This window comes from Cavia porcellus, unplaced genomic scaffold, assembly GCF_034190915.1.
Source record: "Cavia porcellus strain 051 isolate PalLab524CR breed Dunkin Hartley unplaced genomic scaffold, mCavPor4.1 scaffold_1, whole genome shotgun sequence".
NCBI lineage: Eukaryota > Metazoa > Chordata > Mammalia > Rodentia > Caviidae > Cavia > Cavia porcellus.
In genome coordinates, this window is record NW_026947484.1 from 200,154,363 (window position 1) to 200,174,311 (window position 19,949).

Consider the following 19,949-nt stretch of genomic DNA (forward strand, 5'->3'; position numbering starts at 1 on the left):
TTAAAACAGGAACTAGGGGTTGGAGATTTAGCTCAGCGGCATAAGTGCCTGCCTTGCAAGCAGGCAGTCGTGAGTTCCATCCCTGGTACCGATAAAAAGGAAAAAGACAAAACAAACAAACAAACAAAAAAAAACAAACAGGAACTGAGCTTACAAAACTAGAAATTCAGGGGTAGGCAACTACTGGTTTGGTTCTGATATTCACAATGCCTGCAGGGTCTTGCTCTATCTTTCTGAACCACATATCATGCTTATTTTTGTTTTTAACAAATGTTTTATTATAGGCTATTTACCAAAAAATGAGGAGCTAGTAGAGGGTTCTTTAATACTTAAACTTTGTTTTCCCTATTATTAACATCTAATATAATACATTTGTGCACTAATATAATACATTTGTTAAAAGTAATGAGCCAACAGTGATGTGTTATTAATAACTGAAGTCCCACTTTATTGAGATTTTCTTCGTTTTTTCTTAGATTTTGCTAATTGTCTTTTTTTATGTTCCAGAATTCAGTCCAGGATACAAGGTTATACCTGGTCATTAGGTGCCCTTGGCTTCTCGGTCATGCCAGTTTTTCAGACATTCCTGACAATTTGAAGGAATATCGGGCAGATATTTTGCAGAATGTCTTCCAGTTGCGATTTGTCTAATGTTTTGCCTCATGTTTAGACTGTGATTATGGGTTCTGAGAGGGAGACCAGAGAAATAAACCATCAAATCATGTGGGTTTCAATTATATATGGTCATTTTATTAAAATAAGAATGCCATTCTACCCACTCTAGGATTGAGATTACCTTTAAAGATCAAAAAAGCAGAACATGGAATGAGAGAAGAGCCGTAACAGCTATTCTCTTTTCTCCTTTTACTGTTCTCTTTTTAAACATTAAATCTGCAAAATCATCCCTTCTTCTGACAGGGGTCAGGATATTTGTACTTGTCTCAGGTGTTGCCTGGGACTGAGCACGCTGCTGCCTTCAGAATAAAATCAGGCATCACGGAAGAAGGTGGGACAGTAGATGACAGGCAAGCAACTGACAGTGCGGGCCCAGGGTGTGTATCAGACAGTGCTTCATTAGATGCCACAAGGAATCAAGAGATGGGCTCTCTCTCTCAGACTTTACAGAAATTACCTGTTGCAACAAACATTGTCTTTTAAGGACTGCACTGTAGAAAGCTACACTGTTTCTCACTGACCCTTTGATTACTCAAGCAAATCTATCTTCAGAAGATGCTCACTTATCACATGTCTCACATGTTATTGACTGTAAAGACTAGTCCTAAAGTGTCATTCCTAGAGCAATGGGACAATGCTCTGCTTGGAAAATAAGCACCGAGTCAGTTTTCCTAATGTGGCAACTTGGTGTAATATTTCTTTAGACATCTAGGTTATTTTTTTTGTCTTTTTCATTTTTATTGGTACTGGGGATCGAACTCACGACCGCCTGCTTGCAAGGCAGGTGCTTACGCCACTGAGCTAAATCCCCAGCCCCTCATCTAGGTTATTTTTGTCCAAAACAGTGGTATTAAAATCACATCTAAAAATACTCTCCCCTTAACAAATTTGTGAAAACTAACATGATAAAACTAACAGGTGGATCAAGAGAAAACACAACACAATACACTGTATTCCAGGGTTTTGGAGCTGATGAAGATTAGCAAAGATAGGCAGACAGAAAAGCTTCAGAAAGGTGGGGTCCTAGGCGGCTCTCCTGTTTTTGGTCTCCATTTCTTTCATGAGACATAATAGAGTTGTTGGTCTCATTTTATTAAACACCCAGTTATTTTTTGCTAATTTTCAGTGAATCTGATAGGGCTATGTGATTACGCTTTTAATTAAGTGACTTTTTTGCATAGTATTTTATAGAGCAGTTTTTGCAGCTTCAGAGATTAAAATCTGAGTTCAAATTCTGGTACTGAGTGGTTTTCCAATCTAGTAAAAGTTCTTTATCTTCTCTCTTCCTAGTCTTTATTTAATAATAACCCTAAACAAGTAGGGCTGTTGTGAGGCTCTAATAAGATGAAGCAAAGGGAGCACAGAGGAGTGCTTCACTTTAGGAAACTGCTCAATCATGGCATCTGCTGTGATAATTGCCACACTGATGATGGACGTGATGGTGATGTTCATATAAACTCAGGGAAAGGGAAGGCTATGAAGCAGCTCCCACTTAGGCTTCACCACGTTGTCACTGTTAACTTTACAAGAATGTCCACTCACCAAAAGAAACTACATTTTCCTTGACTTTTTAATAATCATTGCCTTAGAAAGAGCAAAGATGGATTCAGGTACTTAGGAAGGTTCTATTCTATTATTTTTGAAGGTGGCAACTGTGTAACTCAGATTGCTGAGCGGAGATAAGGCAACATCCAATATGAGAAACTGGCACAAGCACAAGAGATCTTGGAGCATCTGCAATTAGTTGACACTGTTTATTGAGTCTTGGAAACCAATCTAAAAGAATTTATGCTTTAAATCAGTGGTAGTTATCAATAAGCTTGTGAGAGAATTCTTTCTAGGACCCTCTGGCTTTCATGGCAACTTGTATTTATAACAAAAGAGAAGTCTCTCAAACAGAAGGCCAAGCTGATCCAATCACTTAATGCAGAATTATGATATCAACTTTGTACGCAACTCAATGACCATGGTTTTAGAGGTATGTGCCATAACCTAGCTACAGATGTTAGACATTTAACAAGTTTGTTTAATCCCTAATTGCTGGCATTTTCTTAAGTGTTTTCTGAATTCTCATTTATGCTTTTATGCTCGTTTGTTTACATAGCCCATAGTTCCCAATTGCCTTTATTTGCTTAAGTGTTTAATTTTATATATATATATATATATATATATATATATATATATATTGCTTTGCTAACTCATTGTTTGCAGTAGGCTACAAATAACCATAAATCCTCATTGCTAATTAGCCTCATCCTCATGACTGATTAGTCAAGAGTATGAACCTAGAAGGTGGGCAGCAAGGAAGCCTACTTGTGAGTCACAGGATCATTGAATTTTAGAGCTCGAAGGAATCTTAAGACTTGAAGGCACCTTTCAGATAGAACTCTGGTTTTACATCTTCAGCATTGGAGAATTATGAAAGCATGTCTGCTTGTTTTTGATCCTTTATGCAAAAATGGATAAGGACTTGGTGACAAGCTTTGAAAAACAAGTTAAGAATAAATAAGAAAGCCCAATCAATGATGACTATATGTAACTCATCATGAAGGCTTGAAGAATCAAAAATGTGACACACTGGCTGTAGAAGAGTTGGGAATATTAATGAACATGAAGGAGGGGCTTCTTTGGAGGGAAGTAAGCAGAGTGGATTGTTTGGAACTCCCTCCTCAGCAGCTGTGCAGTTGGTAAGGATTTTAGCTTGCTTAACTGTAAGCTTGGCTATTAGCTTTGCAGTGGGGAGCATTTAAAAGTACGCACAACATACGAAGGAAAGAACCTGGAACAGAGTAGCCTGCTTCATTCCAAGAATCCATCTGGCATTTAAAGAACTGCTTGTCCTACATTAAACCCTGCAGAGTAAGAGCTATTTTTCATACCCGAACACCCTTATTTTTGGTTTCAGGTGAGACAGCCTGTGGAGTTTATGGAAGGAAAAAGGAGGATTCTAGGAAACAACTAACTAAAGGACTAATCTAGGACTAGTGACTAATCTAGGACTAGTGAGCCTGAAGCGTGAAAATCATGTTGAAGCCTCCAGTTGGAAAATCAGCTTAAGAGCAAACTCACGTCTTCACAGGAGGTGGACGTCTGGATTCCAAAACAATTTGAGCCTTTAATCATTTGGAAATAGTATAATGGACGAAAGGATGTTGCAAATGTGCAAAGCTGTGGTCAGTCATTCATATTAAATGACTCATAGTGATAGTGTAAGTTGAAAAATGAAATCCAATCTATTCCCAAACATATCTTTGAACTAAAGAATTTGTTTATGCAACTTCTGTATATTTTGAAGGCACCTAAATACAAAGGCTGCCAAGAGTAGTTCCTGGATTACTAGGAGTTGCAGAGTGTATAAAGAAGTGGTTAGCCTAGAATTAAGTCCTGGGTTTTAGGTACCATAATTTCTTCCTTCTCAGACGAGTTTCCTAGGACACATTTTCTTATATTCCCATTTCAGGAAAAGTTTACAGCACTCAGATGAGCCCAGATCAGTCTGCAAGCAAGACAGCAGGGTTCCACTTTCAACTGGTCACCCTTTGAGGGACAGCGCGAGGCTCCAGCGCCCGCGCCAACTCCAAGCAGCGCCCTTTCCGTTACCATGGTGACTGTGAGAAGGGCAGGACCGCCATCCACTTGGTCCTCGCTTCTACCCAGGGCCTTTTGAACGCTCCAATTGGGACAGGCCTTTCTTGACTCTGTCCCGCCCCATTCCGCTCCGAGAGCTATGCGATTGGCCCAGGACGCACGGTTTGGTGCCCAGAGAGTACCACCTCTTGACGCGAAGAGCGGGAAAGTGTACCAGGCGCAGTCCGAGGCGTGAGGCTCACAGACGCTGAGGGGGAGCACACGGTTGGCTTTGGAAGGAGTTGCTCCCTATTCCATACGTGACTCCTGCACCCATGAACGTTAACAGTTGGGAGCAAGAACCGGGGTGTGACGCAACGACTAACTGGGGCAGCCCATCACCAGAGATCGGGATGCGACCCAGAATGAGATCCTGGGGCGCTCTCTCCAGCTTCAGACGCTGAGGCCAGAGAGGGCCGACCGAACTTTAGGGGCAGTGCTAGCAGCCGCGGCGGGAGGCGCAGGGCCCAATCAACCAGCGCACCGCCCTCGTGGGCGGGGCCAGCGGGGCGTCCCCCCGCCCCCTTCTGGCTCGCCCTCGCCCCTCCCTTCGGGCGCCGGGGCCGCAGTGAGTGAGTGGCACTGGCAGCCTGTCAATCCCTCAGCCGAGCGGCCTTCGAGCCCGGTCCGCGGCGGCTGCTGACTGGGTGCGCGGCTCCGGCAGTGGCGGCGGCGACTTCTCCCGCCCCGTCCATCTGCTGTCGCCGGGCGCGCGGCCCGCCGGGGCCCTCCTTCGGGCTTCGCGCCTCTGCCGCGCCGGCCTGCCCGCTCCAAAACTTTCCTCTTTCGTCCCCTTCGTCCCCCGCGGCCCGCCCGCTGGCCTCCTACTCTTTCGCCACCGCCCGCCGCCGCCGCTCCTCTCCCGAGGGCCGCCGGGGTCGGATCCTGCCCGGCGGCGGCGGCGGCGGCGGCGGCGGCGGCCGAGAGAGGGGAGAGCGCGGGCCGGCGCGGGGGGCGGCGGTGTCCCGGCAACTCGGCCGGCGCTGAGGAGCAACTTGCGCGGGGCCGCTCGGCGGGGCGCGCGGCGGCGAGGAGGCTGCGCGGCGGCCGCGTGAGGGCAGCGGGCGCCGCCACCGCCTCCGCCGCGGAGCCCGGCGCTTCCGCCCGCCGCTTCTCCTCAGCCTCGGCGGCGGCGGAAGCCGGAGCCGGCGCCGGTCCGCACAGCCTGAGCTGCGGGCCCCGCCGGCCGAGCAGCCCCCTCCCCGCGCGGGCGGGGAGCGCGCGGCCGCCTCCCCCTCCCCCTCCCCCTCTTTCTTCTCCTCCCTCGTCTCCGCCGCCGCCGCCGCCGCCGCCGCCGCCGCCGCCACCGCCGCCTCAGCCTTCGCCGCCTCAGCCGCCGCCGCCGCCGCCGCCCGCTCCCGCCCGCGCGCGGCGGGATGGACGATCAATCCAGGATGCTGCAGACTCTGGCCGGGGTGAACCTGGCCGGCCACTCGGTGCAGGGGGGCATGGCCCTGCCGCCTCCCCCGCACGGCCACGAAGGGGCGGACGGCGACGGCAGGAAGCAGGACATCGGCGACATCCTCCACCAGATCATGACCATCACCGACCAGAGCTTGGACGAGGCGCAAGCAAAGTTGGTGTCGTCTCATTAAGCATCTTTTGTGTGTGTGCGGGAGCCGGGTCCGCGGCCGAGTCGCGGTCCGGGTGGCGCCCGAGGCAGGGGCTTCAGTTCGGGTGGGAACTTTCTCCAGCGCCAGCCGCCGGCCGGGCCTGGGGACCCTCGCGGCGCCCCGGGACGCGGGCGGCGCTCGGCAAAGTTGCTCCCGAGCCGGGACCGACTCGGCGGCGCGCAGGCTCGCGGTCCTGCGTCTCCCGTGTCCCCGCGTCCGCCCCTCCCGCGGATTTAAACCTCCCGCCGGACCCCGCGCGCGCCGTCGCCCCGCCAGGCCTGGCCGCGCCGGAGAGACGCGCAACTTTCCGTGGGCCGCGATCGCCGCTCCCGCTCCCGTGACCGCGGGACGACCCTGCGGCGCGTGCGGGTGGCAGCCGCGTTCGGGCCCAGCACCGGCCGAGGGGCGGTTCGGGACGGGCCGGGCGCGAGCGGCCAAGTTCTCGGGGAAGGAGGTCGCCTGGCAAAGTTTGCCGAGCTGTCACCCGCCCGCCGCCCGCCGCTGGCCGCTCGCCTGCACCCGCTCTCCAGCCGCGGGGGACGTGGTGGCCCCACCGCGCCCGTCCGAGCCCGGGGATAGTTGCCGCGGGTCCCCTGGAGCGAGGGCCCCGCGTGGGTTCGCGCCTGTGGTCGCCGAGGTCGCTGCCTGCCGGACTGATGGGTCGCGCCGCGTCCAGGGCTGGCGCTTTCGCCGCCGGAGCTTACCGGCTGTCGAGAACTAGTCAACTTGAGTTTTTGTTGACTTCTCATGGCTCAAAGGAGCTTTCCAAAATAGGAGGCCGGGATTAAATCTTGTGTCTTAACTTAAAGGAAGGCGCCATATTATTCCATAGGTGATGCTAATACCTTTTTGTTTTGCTGTTTGTTTTTTAGGAAACATGCCCTGAACTGTCACAGAATGAAACCCGCGCTCTTCAGCGTCCTGTGTGAAATCAAAGAGAAAACAGGTAAGATGCTGCGCCCCACTGTGGGCCTATAGACCCCTGAGGTGGGCTTGGAGCTACTCCTTTGACTCTCCAGTTGAGAGCTGCTGCTTTTGGGTACCGCCATCTTTGATCATTCTCTCCTTCCCACCTCCTGATCCTGAGAAAAAAAAAACTGTAATAAATCTCAGGTCGATTTCTCAGTTTTGCTCCTGGTGCAAAATGAAATGTAGGTGTGGACCAGGCCTGGTCGCCACCCCTACAAGGTCGTCCCTGGCTGCAAGGGTGGAGGGGGGCTCCGTAGCAGCCCTGTCCCCTCTCCTTGTGGGAATTTTTAAAAGGAGCAACTGGGAGACTGGATGCCTGGGACAAGTGTCCTAGAGAAGCATTGCCTGAACTTTGTTTTACTTAGCCTTAAGCTGCTTCTCTACTGACGGAAGAGTAGGTGCAATTGAACAGACTTCAGTAGCATGTGTTCTAGGAAGACTACTTTTGGCAATCCAGGAAGGGTAATGATGTGTTGAGGCATGTATAATGTATTACATCTATTAATACTTGCATTAAGTTTTATATCTTGAAGTCATTGCACTTGTAATTATGCTTAGTATATGAAGTAGAAAAGAGTCCACAGATACAGGTTAAACAATTTTGAAGTTCAGGGCAGGGAATATATGACAAGGCACGTTTTGGAATGAAAACTACCAGTACACATTAGGCAAATTTTTGGCAATTCATTTCAATTTAACTTTTTCACCAGACTTTTTCAATTGAAGATACTTTAATCTTGAGGTGATGGTAAGGCTCAAGTGGAAGAAGAGATTTCATTGAAATGTTTTAGTTTGTATTTGACAATATCTTCCCTGTAAATGAAAACAAGCGCATTAAAAAAAGATTTACTGTTGGTGTTTTTCTTTCTTGTGTTGGGTATGTGGTAATTTAAGTTGCCTTTTGTTTTAAGTTCAGGCAAAGAAGAAAAAGTTAAATTCCACAATATAATAATATCTAGTTGTTGCTATTTAAATGTGATTATGTATAAATTAAGTATACAAATAATGGCACACAGTGTAGGATGGTTAGATTAATAATCAAGTTGTTTACCTTTTAAGTAGATTTTTTACTGTGTAATTCTAGTTCTTTCCTAAAAGTAATCCAGAAAAGATGATGAATTATTGCTATTGAATATATATGCTAAAACATAAACGGTAAATATGAAGAGAAGGCTGAAGAGCACTTTTTTTGCTTTCATTCACATAGTGTGGATGATGTCTTAATATTAAGTGATTCTTTTTAAGACATGTTTTACATTTGGGAAAGTATTGTCATTAAAAATTACTAACTTATTCTTTGTTGATTGTTAGCCAGTTTTAGAATGTATTGCAATTTAAAGTGGTAGATGATTTTTATCAGACAGTAAAATAAGATATCCAGCATAACATCTTGAAGATTCTTAGTTGAGAAGCCTAAAAGTGGTTAACTTTCACTTAATTATGTTGCTTAATGTCCAAGGGTTTTCTTGCTATCAGGGCTCCATTTCAGTTTCTGCTGACAGCTAAGCACTGGGGTATTGACTATGTTGTGAATATTAACATTGATTCAACTTTATGTAGCACTGTATTACTAGGGAGAGGGGAATGATACCTCTCCCTTGCCCCTCGTTATGATTTGCGTGTCTTTCCCCCCTTTTTAAAGTTTGGCCTAGTAAGCATGTGAACCAAACTGACTTTTCATGTTTAGAAATTTAGCAGCAGCCAGAATTCAACTAAGAAGTGTAAGTCCTCTAATAGTTTATTTGCACAGGATTTACACCATTCTGAAAGGAAAGCAATAGTCAACCACATGTCAAAGGTGAGTTACAAAAAAGAAACAAAGTCTTTTCAGGGTCTGGGATTACTAGTAGAGAGATCTGTGATATAGGTGTAGCTATTTAAGAAGCAAGAGGTAAAAAAGAAATTTTTCTGTTCTGAAAATGGTTGCTGGGGCTTTCAGTGAGAACTTGTAAATTAGATCCTCTTTTTGTGCTTTGGCTAGCCGATTCAAGTTTGTTCCTAAAAAGCCAACAGCCTACAAAAGTAAAGCCTGCTGGCATATTCCTGCCAGCCTCTCTAAGCTAGAGAGGGACAGGATTTAAGTACTGAGTGATTGATGGGGGTGAAGCTCTTTTTCTCCTTTTTCCTGTGACTATCCTATCCATAGCTCCACCTTATCCTCCAAGACTAGTCTTAAAAGGAGATAGGCTGGCCAGACTCAGAGCCCTCAATTTGAAATAAACCAGCTGGGTAGATGTTAGTGCCACCAAAGCAGAGAAATCCAGCAGCACATTCCAGAGCTCACCCCTCATCTGCTTCCTTAGTCATGCTTCAGAAACACCACAATTGTGGAGAAAATAAGCTTTGCAGCATATATGTATCTGATGTGATACTTTTTCTTTAAATAATTTTGTGTAATCTGATCAGTATAATAGCCAAAGAGTAATTCTTTATAATTTGGGGGAAAGGTTAGTCATTTGTGAATAGAAATCAGGAACATTATGCAATGACTCTATCCTGCATAATGGGGAGGTAGAGAGCTGATGAATCTGGGGCTGGGGAAGACTCACTTCAGTGGATAATGTCATTTCATTTGCGTTTTTCTTCCAAAATAAGACAAAATCATTTTCCAAGTATTTGTAGATCTGTTAGTAGATTTTGAGGTTTCTGATCGAGCAATGAATATTGCCATTTCTGATGCACATGAAGAATTTAGTTTGGAAAACATCTTTTTTCCTCCCTACTAAATAAGAAAATATGTTTTTTCCTTCTGACAAATAAGTGGGTAATCTACCACAAATGTATTTTCTTGTTCAGAGGTAAGGAAAATATACTTTTATTATAAGAAACTTGCTTTCTTTTGAAAATGTATTCTTCTGTAAAATTTAGCCTACAGCTGTTTTTGGGCAGAAACTTATTGTAGAATTGCGACACGTATGCTTTTTTGAAAGCAACTGAAAAGTTATAGGCATTAAAATTAGGGTTATGTGTTCATTTTAGACTAAGTAAGCCACCAGTGATGCTGTTGTTAAGGTTTTTCCCATTTTTCTTTTAAAGCTATATTTTATCCTTTTTTTAAATTATACGTCCTTGATGCCGTGAAGTCTAGTATTTTGATTATCAAAGTACTTTTCTTTGTGAAATACTCCATCACAAATCTGCCTTCTTTTCAAAGCCCTTAATTACAAGAATTTGAATGAAAAAAATTTTTAAGGAATAAATGATTTATTTTTAAACAGGGAATTTAATATTTTAATATATCATCTGAATCATAGTTTTGTTTCTAAAAAGATATATTTAAAAAAATGAATTCAACCTTTTCCTTTTTAAATGATAGGTTAAAATACTCCATGTTGATAGCTGCCAACCAAACTCTGATTTATTGCACCACAAACCCTAAATAGCGTTCATTTACTAGTAATGTCTAATGGCAGACATGATGGTTTGCCAGATTTGTAGCCTTTGTGAGGCTTATAAGCAGGACTGACTTGGGAAGATCATAAAACTTAATGAACTTCTCTACTGCAGGAGGTGTCCGCAGGGGAAGAGAAGGCCTGCGTGCCTGGCTGGTTGGGCTGGTTGAAGTATTTTTTATGTTTAAGGAGAAGAAGAAAATTACTATTAAAATGGATTAACTTTTAGAGAAATCCTTGTTAGAAAGAGTCATAAGAATTTTAGATAACAAAGCTAAGTCAAGAATGTAGCTTACAAGTGAGTTTTTATATGTATTTGGTATACGGTGTGAGATTAAACCTTTGTTGGTATGTGACTAGCTTTCAGAGGGACAGGCTAGTATTCTCAGTCAACACCTCTATATATTTAATTTTGACCTACAGGTTTAGAGAATCACTGGAGTGTTCTTTTTTTGGTCTGTTTTTTATTTAAGCCTTCTGTGTAAAAATTGGTTAAATTTTTCTTAGTGTTGTAATTCTTTTACAACACTATTCTTAGCACAATTCTTAGCTATGTAATTCTTTTAACTCTCAATGTATAAAAACCAAATCTATCAAGTAAAAAATTAGCATGAAAAATGAAAATTATATATGCATCTAAGCATTATTGTAGTTATTGCATTTGTTAGATTGATCTTGCACTATGTCCAATATAATTATTCTTTGTTCTAAGATTTTGAAAATGTTACATTCTATAAATGATACATTTTCCCATTTTAATGAGCCTACTTTCTAGTTTTAAAGAACTTTTTTATGGGCAACTTCTGAAATAAAACAGAAAAGAATTTTTGAACCTTTCCACAGGAACTTACTGATAACCTTCAACAATAGCAACAATTGGTTAATCTTTCCTCTGTTCCTCTTATCCTCAGAATTACTTAGAAGCAAATTTTAAGGATCTTTAATGTTTCAAAATTTATATCAATTTTAGAGGACACTGTGATCTGTTTACTTTGGGAATAGTTAAAAAATATAGTCAGTGTATCTTGAAAGTGTCGTAAATTATATTGCTTTATCAATATATTTTCCTTAAAGCAATTTAAGAATGTCAATTTTTTTTATGGATTTATATAGCTTACTGGAGCTTTTGTAGATTTTGAGGCAGGATATGTTTTTCATTCTTTTCTCCTCCACTGCTATCCTTGAAAAATAATACACACATTTGTTCATAGAAGCCCTGGATAAATGTCATTGCCAGACTGGTTTAAACCTTCATGATAAAAGTATCACAGAGATGTTATCTTTAAAATGTAGGGCTGTTTTTTCAACCTGCTCCTTTTTTATTTCTTCCCAATAGAAAAATACTGAACCTTCTTGTCAATACTAACTTGATCTGTATAAATAATTCTTTTTTGCTTCAATTTTTTAGTGAGCCTCATTTCATCCAAATTTGTATAATTTTGGTACTTTGGGATTTTACTATGATATTTTACTAATGTATACAGCTTTATTCTGAATGAGAAGTGTATTAAGGCACTGGCAAAGGAATCCCATCTTGCTCCAAAGAACACAGGTTCAGAGTCTTTATAAAATATACCTGTGTACATTTTTCATACTATCATACTTTGCTTTTCCTTTAATTTCATTTGTATTTCAATTTATAAACTAAGAGATTACTTCTTAGGCAAGATTTAAATTAACAACTTATTTGATTTATTTGTATTTTATTTAGTAGTATATGGTGGTATTGTATAGGATGAAATTACATTATATGAAATGAGGCTGTAAAACTTGAAAGTACTTTTCACAAACCATACCTCACATATGACTTTATTTCATATTCACATAGGTGTCTATTTAGATTATAACAGCGGTACTGATGCAAGTTAAATAGGCGTTTATACCACTTTTACCCATTCCTGTGTGTGTAAACATCTTTATACATTTATTATTTCAATATTGACACTATGAGAATGTTTTATTTGTTTTCTCAGCAGGGTTGTGTTTTAGTCATTTATCAGTGTATCAGCATGATTTAGGTAGTAACTGACTGAGAGCTTGCACATTCATTCACCCTCCCGTGTTGATTGACCTTTTCAAGCGTTTGTTCTACTTTAGTAGGTCATTTGAGTCTGTAAGTATGAAGAATAAACAACTTACATCACAGTGTAGTATAAATTGGTCAAAGTTTTCAGGTCTGGCTGTCATAAATTTTTTATAAAGTTATTGAAGTTTATCATAGAAACAAATTGCTGTCACAGCCAGGAGATGGTGTTATATTTAGCAAGTAAATTAAGAAGTAATGCTTGAATGAGCCACTGAAAAAATATACCATCTTTTTGTGCCTTCAGATACCAAACATATTAGAAAATAAATCTCATTACTATTTAAAACTTGATTTTAATGATCCTCTTTGTAAGCAGAATTGTAACCCAAATCCCTTAATTATTTTTTCAAAGACATTCCATAAATGTAGTATGTTGTAGTTTTTAGTGCTAAGTGTAGTCTGCTTTGACACTGAGAATGTTGCATTGGCCTAGCACTTTGTTTGGACTGACTTTAGATCTGCTTGATAAAACTGATTAGTATTAAAAATCACTAAAGTAATTATGGATAAAAATAATTGTTTGAAGTTTTGTACTTGTTTTCTTTCAGTTTAAGTTCCCTAAAAATGTTAAGCTGTTTTGAACAATAACCCTTTTTGTGTGATCATATTAATGAGGACTTACTATACAATGTAATCCTTTTAATGCTGATGATTCCTCACAATGTTTAAACCATTATTTGGGGACAGCATATGTTAGGGGCAAAATGACTTTTTTTGGGTTTTGTTTTATGTTATTTATCAACTTTCAAAGCTTATTTCTTAGGCATCAGTGTCCAGCAGGTGGCTTTTTACATTAAAAAATTCATAAATTTTAAAATCTCATAAAATTTTATTTCAAATTCAAATTAACTGGTAGAGAATGTCAACATTTCCACTGTCTATTAACATTTATAATAGAACAAATGGCTGCATATAGAAATTATCTGCAACATAATCTAAATTAACATTCTAAACAGGCATTACAGATGCTGGTAACTTTGGTAATTATCATTTTGTTTGGTGAACAGTAGTAAAACAGTGTGCGGTAAAAGTGTTTAGAGAGAGAGGATAAATAAATTGAACAGTTTTGCAATGCAAAGTGGTTTGTGGTGTTTTTGAGGATTTCTTGGCTCTCTCTTAACTGCTATTGTGAGCCTGGAGCAGATTTCCCCATTGCTAATGCCCTAGAAGTATTAATTCACTTTGATATGCTAATTAGAGGGCATTATGCAAGAAATGAGATTAAGTGGCAGCATGAAGCCATTTGCCTGTCAGTAAATTGAGAGCTTTAGCATCAGGAGGAGCTTTGTTTTTTTTTTTTTTTTTAAAGTTTCTCTTGGTTTTGCATATAAATAAAATTGAAAGGTCTAGAGAAGCTTCTAGAATGTTGATGGATTATTTCTTATGATTATTTTAAGGTAATGTTACAGAATATGAAATTTTCATTGTGTTTTCTTTATATGAAAATATAATGCTCTATTAAAGTCTAATTGTCTTTTTCTTAAAACATAATTTTAGCAACATGGTTAGTGAACTATTACTTAACTTCAGCAGTGTAAGCTTGTGTATGTGCTTGTGCATTAGTGCCACTAACCTAGACATGAGAATATTTTCATTAGGGATGGAAGAAATTGTTGACTTGGGCTTAAAGAAACTATATTAAATGAACACTAAGGTTCTTACTTGAATCCATAAAAGTTGGATTGATTAGGATCAGTGCTTAAACTTTGCTCTTTATATAACTTGTGGAATTTGTTTTTGCATGTATTTGATATGTAAGATTAGCTGATGTTTATGTTGAAGATGGAGTTTATATTTGATTCTGGTTTTACTAATTTGTGGTTTGTCAAGTCGTTGAATTTGTCTTATAAAGTACTCTTGTGATTTTTTTTTATATGTGTTTTGTGAGAATGAATACTGGGATAGGTGTGTGATATAAGGGGAAATCAAAATTTCTTTGGGCCTTTGAACAGATGAAATTTTCCTTAAACAAACCTTTTACCAGCATATACCACTAATAGAATTGTGAGACCTTGGCCTAACTGGAAATCTCTGGGTATGGTTGGATGGAAGAAGGTTTGGACAAGGCATTCATATTAGGACTTAGGCCTAGTTCTAGTGTGTGAATTCCACCATGGTGGCTGTGACTCCTAAACCTAATAAACCATAACTTCCCTCAGAGCCATATGGATTATTTAGTCATCACAGCTGCCACTCTTGTAGACTGTGGAGGCTAGCATTTCCTCCATGTGCACGGGTGTGCATGTGTGGTTCCCGTTATTGTTAATGGCAGTTAGGAATGTGCACACAGAGAGGAGGATGAGAGTCTCTCCTGAGACAAAAGTCCTGATTATATTTCTCTAGGAAGAGGACTTATTCTATCTACACATTAGCTGCTTTTCTAAATGAAATACTTGGTTATTTAAATTCTCATTGCCTTTTTAGATTCCCTGAGCTAGTTAAATCAATGAATCCTCATTAACTTCTTTCTGATTACTTGCAAAATTTCATTTAAAAGATGAAGTTATTTTTGATTGAAATGGAAACACAAAACTTTTGGAATTGCCTATTTAGACAAAAGGTTTCTGTGGGCTTTCAGATGAAATAAAAATTTATAGGGAAATTACTCGGAAGGACTTATGAAATATAAAATAATTGTCATTTGATGGAGGAGAAATCACTTAAAAATATATATGTAAATGTTATACATATGTGAAACAACAAGCTTATATGCATCTTACCAACTGTTCGCAAATGAAGAATAATTGACTTACTTAGGTGGGTGGTATCATAAGTTTTGTTTTTCTTTCCTCTCCTCTCACTTTCTTAAAAAAAAAAACTACGGATGGAGGTAGTTGGAATTCATAGTCAGATATATTATTTTCAACTTGGAATAGGAACTAGAGCAGGAAATTGATTTTATATTTATTATGAAAGCAAGAACTCTGCCACCAACTGACAGCCATCCATGTTTTAGTTTTGTGATAATTATTCACAGACATTACTCTGCAGTTGGTCCAGGTTATTTATAATGTTGATTGAGACTCTTGGTCCATTAAAAGGTATGTGTATAATGAATATTTTTAATTAAACCAAGTAATACTGAAATATTTTATTTTTCTTTTGCATTGGGTCTTGGGTCTAGGATTAACTGTCAGCACTGGTAAGAACAAGTTACAATAGATTGTGCAGTGATTTCTGTGGCATCATGGATGTATTTATTACCATTTTTGAACAAATTATACTAACATGAAAAGTTGTGTTTGAAATGATTGTGTGCTAGATAAGGTGATACATTACAGGAATGGTTGGGTTTATGGAGCTTTATGTAGAGGTTTTCTCAGAAATTATAGCACAGAGCTGTCACTATAAAACCCAGCGATACAGTTGGTAATAACATACAGTGGAGGTATTTTTAGGTTTTCACTTGTTATTCAGATAAGTGAGAACCTTCTAGTTTTTTTCTCATATTTCTTTGTTGAAATCAGTAAAGAAAAAAGAATGAAGGAAATTCTTTTAACTAGATTGGGTGTGGGTGTTTGACTGAATTTCTCTTAACACTTGTTACAGCAGTGATGTGATACTAAGTGTATCCTTAGTTGATGTCTTGCTTCTTGGCCTTTTTTCTATAATCAGGTATGGAAACTGAATGCCTGAAAATGAAATGATGGACTCTATAAGCATAAGTTCTATTTTGTCAATATATTACAATAACTACTAATTTTAATTTACCTAGATTTGTGGCTTTAAAAATTTTTTTTTCTAAGCTGAGAATAGAACCCTCAGGGCTTCTGCTGTGGTAGGCAAGCATACTATCACTGTGTTATACTCCAGCTCAGCATTTTGTCTTTCTAAAGAAAATATTTCTCTCTTTCAGTGTAAGTTGTCTAATGTGATTTCCTATATGAAACCACTCGATTTTTGACTGATTTTCATTCTGACCACTTTTTAATTGCCATAATTAAGTCACTTAAATTTTTCATATTTTGAAAATTTTGGCTTAGCATTGAATAGTGTTTTCTAACACCAAACCATAATGAGTGCTTTGTTTTAATTTGAAAATCAGGAATTTAAAGTTTATATTTATCTATTACTCATTATGTGAATTCTTTTAGAAATATAAACATTTTTCCAATATAAAAAGTAGCTGTTAACTATGGTAATAGAAAAAAAAAGATGCATTGTTGCCATAAAGTTTTCTCTTTCAGTTTTGCATTTTAGTGTTGATGATCAAACCATGAAATTCCTAAATCTACTCATCCTTGCTTATAATTTGCTACATTTTAGGTAACAATAAAAATTACTACCATTTACTGAGCAGCATCTATTTACCAGTCATTATGCTGCATTGTTTACATGCTTTTTAGAATAAAACAATTCACGTTATGAAATTTTACTTTTTGGAGAGAAAGAGTCATGTAATATTTGTGACATGATATCTTAAATTAGTAGCAACTCACCAAAGTAGGTATTTTAATTCTTAAATTGCAAATGGGGAAGCTGACTTAAGTAGTTTGCTTTGAATCCCATAGTGAGTGGCAGCCCTGGCTGTCCTTGCTCCAGAGGTGGCAGTAGAGCCTCTCGGCTTAGGCAGATAGTACTAGAAATTGTTGATTTAAGGAAGATGGAAAAGCCTTAGCTTAAAAAAATGTGGTCAACTCCAAAGTGACACTGAGTGGCAGCAGAGCTGTGGTCAGCACTAGTGTAAATATTTGTAGACAACCATGTTTTACAGACTTCAGTTAAATGGTAAAAATCTGCCCTAAATGCCTCAGTAAATATATGCTGGAGAACAGAAGCCTATTCACTGAAGAAACAATTGACTTTAGCTTCTCTGTTGTTAAAGTGGCCCCTGGTGATAGTGCTGCAGTGACTAGATAGAGCAGAGGAGAATGGCTTCCTCCTGGCTGGTGGGCTGGCAGTTTCACTGGCACTGCCAAATGTACTTCCTATTTGTTGTGCAAGGGAATTGGAACAGTGAGGCATTTATCATATCATCCCCTACTCCTCATGCAAGCAAAAAAGGAGAAGTTGTCAATGAAAGAAAAAGAACTGTAATCGCACATTTACATATGCTTCTAATTGTTGATTTGGGGATTTTCTATGAATATAGCTTCACAAAACAGATGCTGTTTAAGAAAAGGGGGAACATAATTTTGTGGGCAATGAATTAAGTGTTTTTTGTGGCCCTCTCATCCGTAGCTAGGAGCAGTTTGTGGACCGCGTCTGTGAACGCGGCTCATAATTGTTTTTCACACATAAGTTATGCAAATGAGCTTTTATGGCAACTGGCATAACAATTAGCATCCTCCAGCAATATTTTAGCAGGTTAATTGCAAAATTTCTAAATTGTACATCTGACTTGTTAATTAGGCATGACAGAGGTGGTAAAATAGTTATCTTCAGGCAGTGGCAGCCAGGAGCTGCTTGAAATGCAAAGAGCAACGATTGATTGGATTTGAGGGTTACAATTGTGGGAGCACTGCTGTTGTCAAGTGCTGCTGAGCAGCTCTGCTCGTCAGTCAGTTGCGTCAGAGCAAGAATCACCTAGTTGCTGCAAGGATCCTGCCATTTACAAATCTACTTTATTTAACTACAACTTTCTTATTCTGACCTATATGAACTGTTTACTTCACACAGTTTGTTGTTTATTGAAATCATTGAAGGAGACTACAACACAAGAGAAATTATTTTGGGGCTGTGTAAGTTTAAGACCATCTTAACACTTGTCACTTTAAAAAAATTAGAAGCAGACAAATTTTTAATTTTTATTAAATTGTAAATTTCAGTTCTTAAGGCTTCAAATGGGATTTTTGTTTTTTTAATGATTTAACTCTTAAACATTGTATCCTCCCATAGTTCATAAATTTATTGCAGGAGAATACTGTTTCTGTATGTTATTTGTGGTTATTATTTTCCCTTTGGTGTACTGGAAGAAAAGAATCCAATTTAAGGGCTGTACACAATAGCAAATTCACTTTGAGAAATTTATGAAGTTACAATATTCAGATAGCATATTACTGTGGCATTTTATTCCATTGCTACAGTTTTATCTGCAGTCTATTTTAGAAGTCATTTTTTTCAAAATTATATTGAACTTCTGTGGTCTGTTTTGTTTTAATTGAATGGTAACAGTTTGGTAAATGTAAATACTAGTGAACAAAGCAAGATGGCACATGTATATCTGCCTGTGCCAAAATGAACCATGCCTTTTGTGTTTAAATTAAGCTAATTACATTTTTCTGTGCATATAATAACTACAAGTACACTGGAATATGAAGTTAAGCATGTGTGAAATTTGATGTCACCTCTGAATTCACGTATATTTTCTTGATTAAGCCACACTGTGTTTAATGTTGAAATGTTATATTTTCATTTAAAAGTAAATGTTCTACATGTGCAGCTGTACCAGTATTTTAAATTTTCTTATGACATGTGTATATGGAAGAAGTGCCATTTATGATATGTTGTCATTAATAATTTTGTCATTGAGAATAAAAGGCTTTAAACTCATCCACCCACTGGAATGTTTTATCGTATTTAAGAGATATGAAATTATTGAACAATTGGGCTCTTTATATGTAGGAGATGCACATATAGCAAAATACTTACCATAAATGAAGGGTAACATAAATATCTCATTGCCAATAGATTATATATAGTGATAGGGTATTCTGTAGACATCTAATGAATAGTTTTTTTCCCTACATCCTTTAGCTACATTCCTTATTATGGTGTAATTTACAGTCAGTAATGATATTAAATATTGGTTAACTTTTTAAATGATCTACTGCATTTCAAAATATTGTATTTTGAATAAGAGTAAAACATTGTTCCAAATCATTACATTTACTGATTAAATGCTCACTGATTTTTTTATCCATCACTGTATTTAGCAATTTAAGCAAGAGTTTACTACAGTAATGCTTCAGTGGATAGTATTTGGAATAGAGTAACCATTTTAATGAGGTTCATCGAGAGAGATTCAGCAGGGAGCGTTTCAGGTGTATTATGGCTTTTGTCTTGTCATGATGCACGACTCCATAACATTAGAGAAAAAGCTTCAGAGCCCACCTCATCTCAGTTAATAATGATAATAATAAAAAAGCCAAAACAATAACTGAGAAACCTCCTCACCTTTCTACTAGAGTCTACGCAGAAAGATAGTAAGTACAGGCAGATAGCATGTTTTTAGGAAAGTTGGTAAATACCATTTCTGTAGGTTAAATTTTATCACATTTTTAACTGTCCCAATATTGATCACCTTATAGAGGAATGAGACTGAAGTCTGATAGTTATTAGTATAAAGAGGGTCAGCTGCAGAGACTGGTACTGAGCAGAGGCTCTCATGGTAATGATGCTGCTATTTATAGATCCCCATTTCATTAGTTGCAGAGTTTCAAGGAAGAGATTTTCTCTAGGGGAAATGGATACTTGAAGTTCATTTTCTTCCTCACATTAAGGCAGAAACGTGAACAACCTTCACTATAGGACATGCGATTATAGTATTTTTGTGGGGGCACTTTATTCCCTAAATATATTTGCTACAGTAAGTGTTGTAAATTTAAAACATAATGTAGGAATTTGGAAATGCTGCTTGCTATTCTG

At 39.4% G+C, this 19,949-nt stretch overlaps 1 protein-coding gene across 3 annotated transcripts in view; it reads left to right on the forward strand.

Annotated features, from left to right (window-relative positions):
- Window positions 1-5,587: 5,587 nt before the first annotated feature.
- Window positions 5,588-19,949, forward strand: part of Pbx3 (PBX homeobox 3) — a 200,017-nt gene continuing 185,655 nt past the window's right edge. Inside the window, exons 1-2 of one of the 3 annotated variants that reach the window (XM_003470768.4) lie at window positions 5,588-5,878; window positions 6,788-6,861. In XM_003470768.4, coding sequence (XP_003470816.1) covers window positions 5,679-5,878; window positions 6,788-6,861 — 274 coding nt within the window. In that variant the 5' untranslated portion in view covers window positions 5,588-5,678. Of the gene's footprint in view, window positions 5,879-6,422; window positions 6,553-6,787; window positions 6,862-19,949 lie in introns of those variants that run through there. The other 2 variants (XM_013153612.2, XM_063227641.1) reach the window with 2 other exon arrangements.